This window comes from Podarcis vaucheri (genome assembly GCF_965113315.1).
Source record: "Podarcis vaucheri genome assembly, chromosome: 7".
In the NCBI taxonomy this organism is placed as follows: domain Eukaryota; kingdom Metazoa; phylum Chordata; class Lepidosauria; order Squamata; family Lacertidae; genus Podarcis; species Podarcis vaucheri.
The window spans coordinates 91,214,956-91,216,637 of NC_138765.1; the positions used below are offsets into that span (position 1 = coordinate 91,214,956).

At 60.8% G+C, this 1,682-nt stretch overlaps 1 protein-coding gene across 1 annotated transcript in view; it reads left to right on the forward strand.

The window, feature by feature from the left end:
• Nucleotides 1–431: 431 nt before the first annotated feature.
• The window catches only part of LOC309536317 (oxaloacetate tautomerase fahd2, mitochondrial-like), an 11,445-nt gene continuing 10,194 nt past the window's right edge, over nucleotides 432–1,682 (forward strand). The window contains exon 1 of the mRNA XM_082230446.1: nucleotides 432–517. Coding sequence (XP_082086572.1) covers nucleotides 467–517 — 51 coding nt within the window. The 5' untranslated portion in view covers nucleotides 432–466. The remainder of the gene's footprint in view (nucleotides 518–1,682) is intronic.

Below are 1,682 nucleotides of genomic sequence, written 5' to 3' on the forward strand. Positions count from 1 at the left end.
CCTCCCGCTGTTTGTTTATTTTGCTCTGGCTGTGGGTGTTGCTTTTTTTGTATCTTTTGGATTTTGTGATTTATCTGGAAATTGTTCACTTTGGTTGCGCATATTTTGATGCTTTATTTATTGCTAATGACTTCTTTCGTTATGCCGCAGTTCTGCATTTTTTCATGTTGTGAGCCGCCTTGAGCACGCTTTGACCTGCGGAAAGGCGGCAGACAAATAAAAGTATGCATATCTGCATGTATGTGGGGGTTCACAGTAACATTGCGTCCTGCTACCCTCCGCGTCAGAGGGTGCCATGGGCTGGCCGCGGCTTCTCCCATAAACCTCCCTCAGCAAAAAACAACAACGCTTAAAGCGCCATCGGGCGCTTCCCCGCCTACTTTGCGCCCCTCCCCCCCCCCGCTTATCTGTGAGAGCGAGATGCATGCTGGGAGTTGCAGTTTATGCGGAAGGACGACTGCGGCGCATGCGCCGACCAGGAAGCCCTGGCAAGAGGTCGCTGCGCGCGGCTAGACAGGTGAGGGTCTGCAGCGGCCCAGGGGGCTCCGCGGCGGGGGCGGCCGCGCCCTGGACGGCCAAGGGGCCAGAAGCCTTTTGTCCCGGGCGGGGCTCCTCGTCCGCAGGCGACCTCCACTCCGGCCGCCCCTCACGCAGCGCCCACCTGGCAGCGAGCGCGCGGGGCTGTGGGGAACGGCGCAAGACGGAGGGCGCGCCGACCCTTTCACGCAGCGTGTTTCGTGGAAGGAAACTCGCGGCAGGAAGACTCGGCGCCCCTCCGCGGCCGCGCACTCCCCACTTTTCGTACCTCTACGGCCACGCGCACCTGCTGGTGCCGCCGCCGCCGCCGCGCTGCCCCCTGGGAGCTGTAGTCCGCGAGCCCACCTGGGCGGGAGGCCGCGCCTCTTCCAAGCGCCTGACCGCCGCCCTCCTCCCCCTTCTCTTGGGGGTCTCCCGGGGGAGGCGGGGGCAGCAGGGGCACCGCGCGGCTGCACCTTCCCGCTCCGAGGCGACCTTCGCCCTCCCGAGGCGGCTGCGCTGCTCTTCCCCTCGGCCTCAGACCGGGAATTTGCTTGTTTTCTCGCCTTTCCTCCGAGGAGCTCGGGGCGCCGCATCAAGTTCTCTCCCTCGGGTTAAGCAAGGGGTCAGAAAACACTTCCAGCTGGGGGCCAGCCCGCCGTCCCTCAGACCTTGTGGGGGGCCGGACTATATTTTGGGGAAAGAAATGAACGAATTCCTGTGCCCCACAAATAAGCCAGAGATGCATTTTACATAAAAGAACACATTCTACTCATGTAAAAACACGCTGATTCCTGGACGGTCCACGGGCCGGATGGAGAAGACAATTGGGCCACATCCAGCCCCCGCCCGGGCCTTAGGTTGCCTACCCCTGGATTGGCCAAGAGGGGGCAAGTGGCCGGCTGGCCCAAGGTCACCCAGTGAACTTCATGGCTGAATGGAGATCATAGAATCATAGAGTTGGAAGAGACCACAAGGGCCATCGAGTCCAAGCCCCTGCCAAGCAGGATTGACCCATAGAATCAGAATGGTAGAGTTGGGAGACACCCTGAGGGACATCTAGTCCAGCCCTCTTTAGTGCAGGTCTCTGTCCCAAGGCTCCTAGTCATGGCACCACACTGGCTCTCGGATACGGTTTTGGCCACCAGCCTCTGTGTTATGGGCTC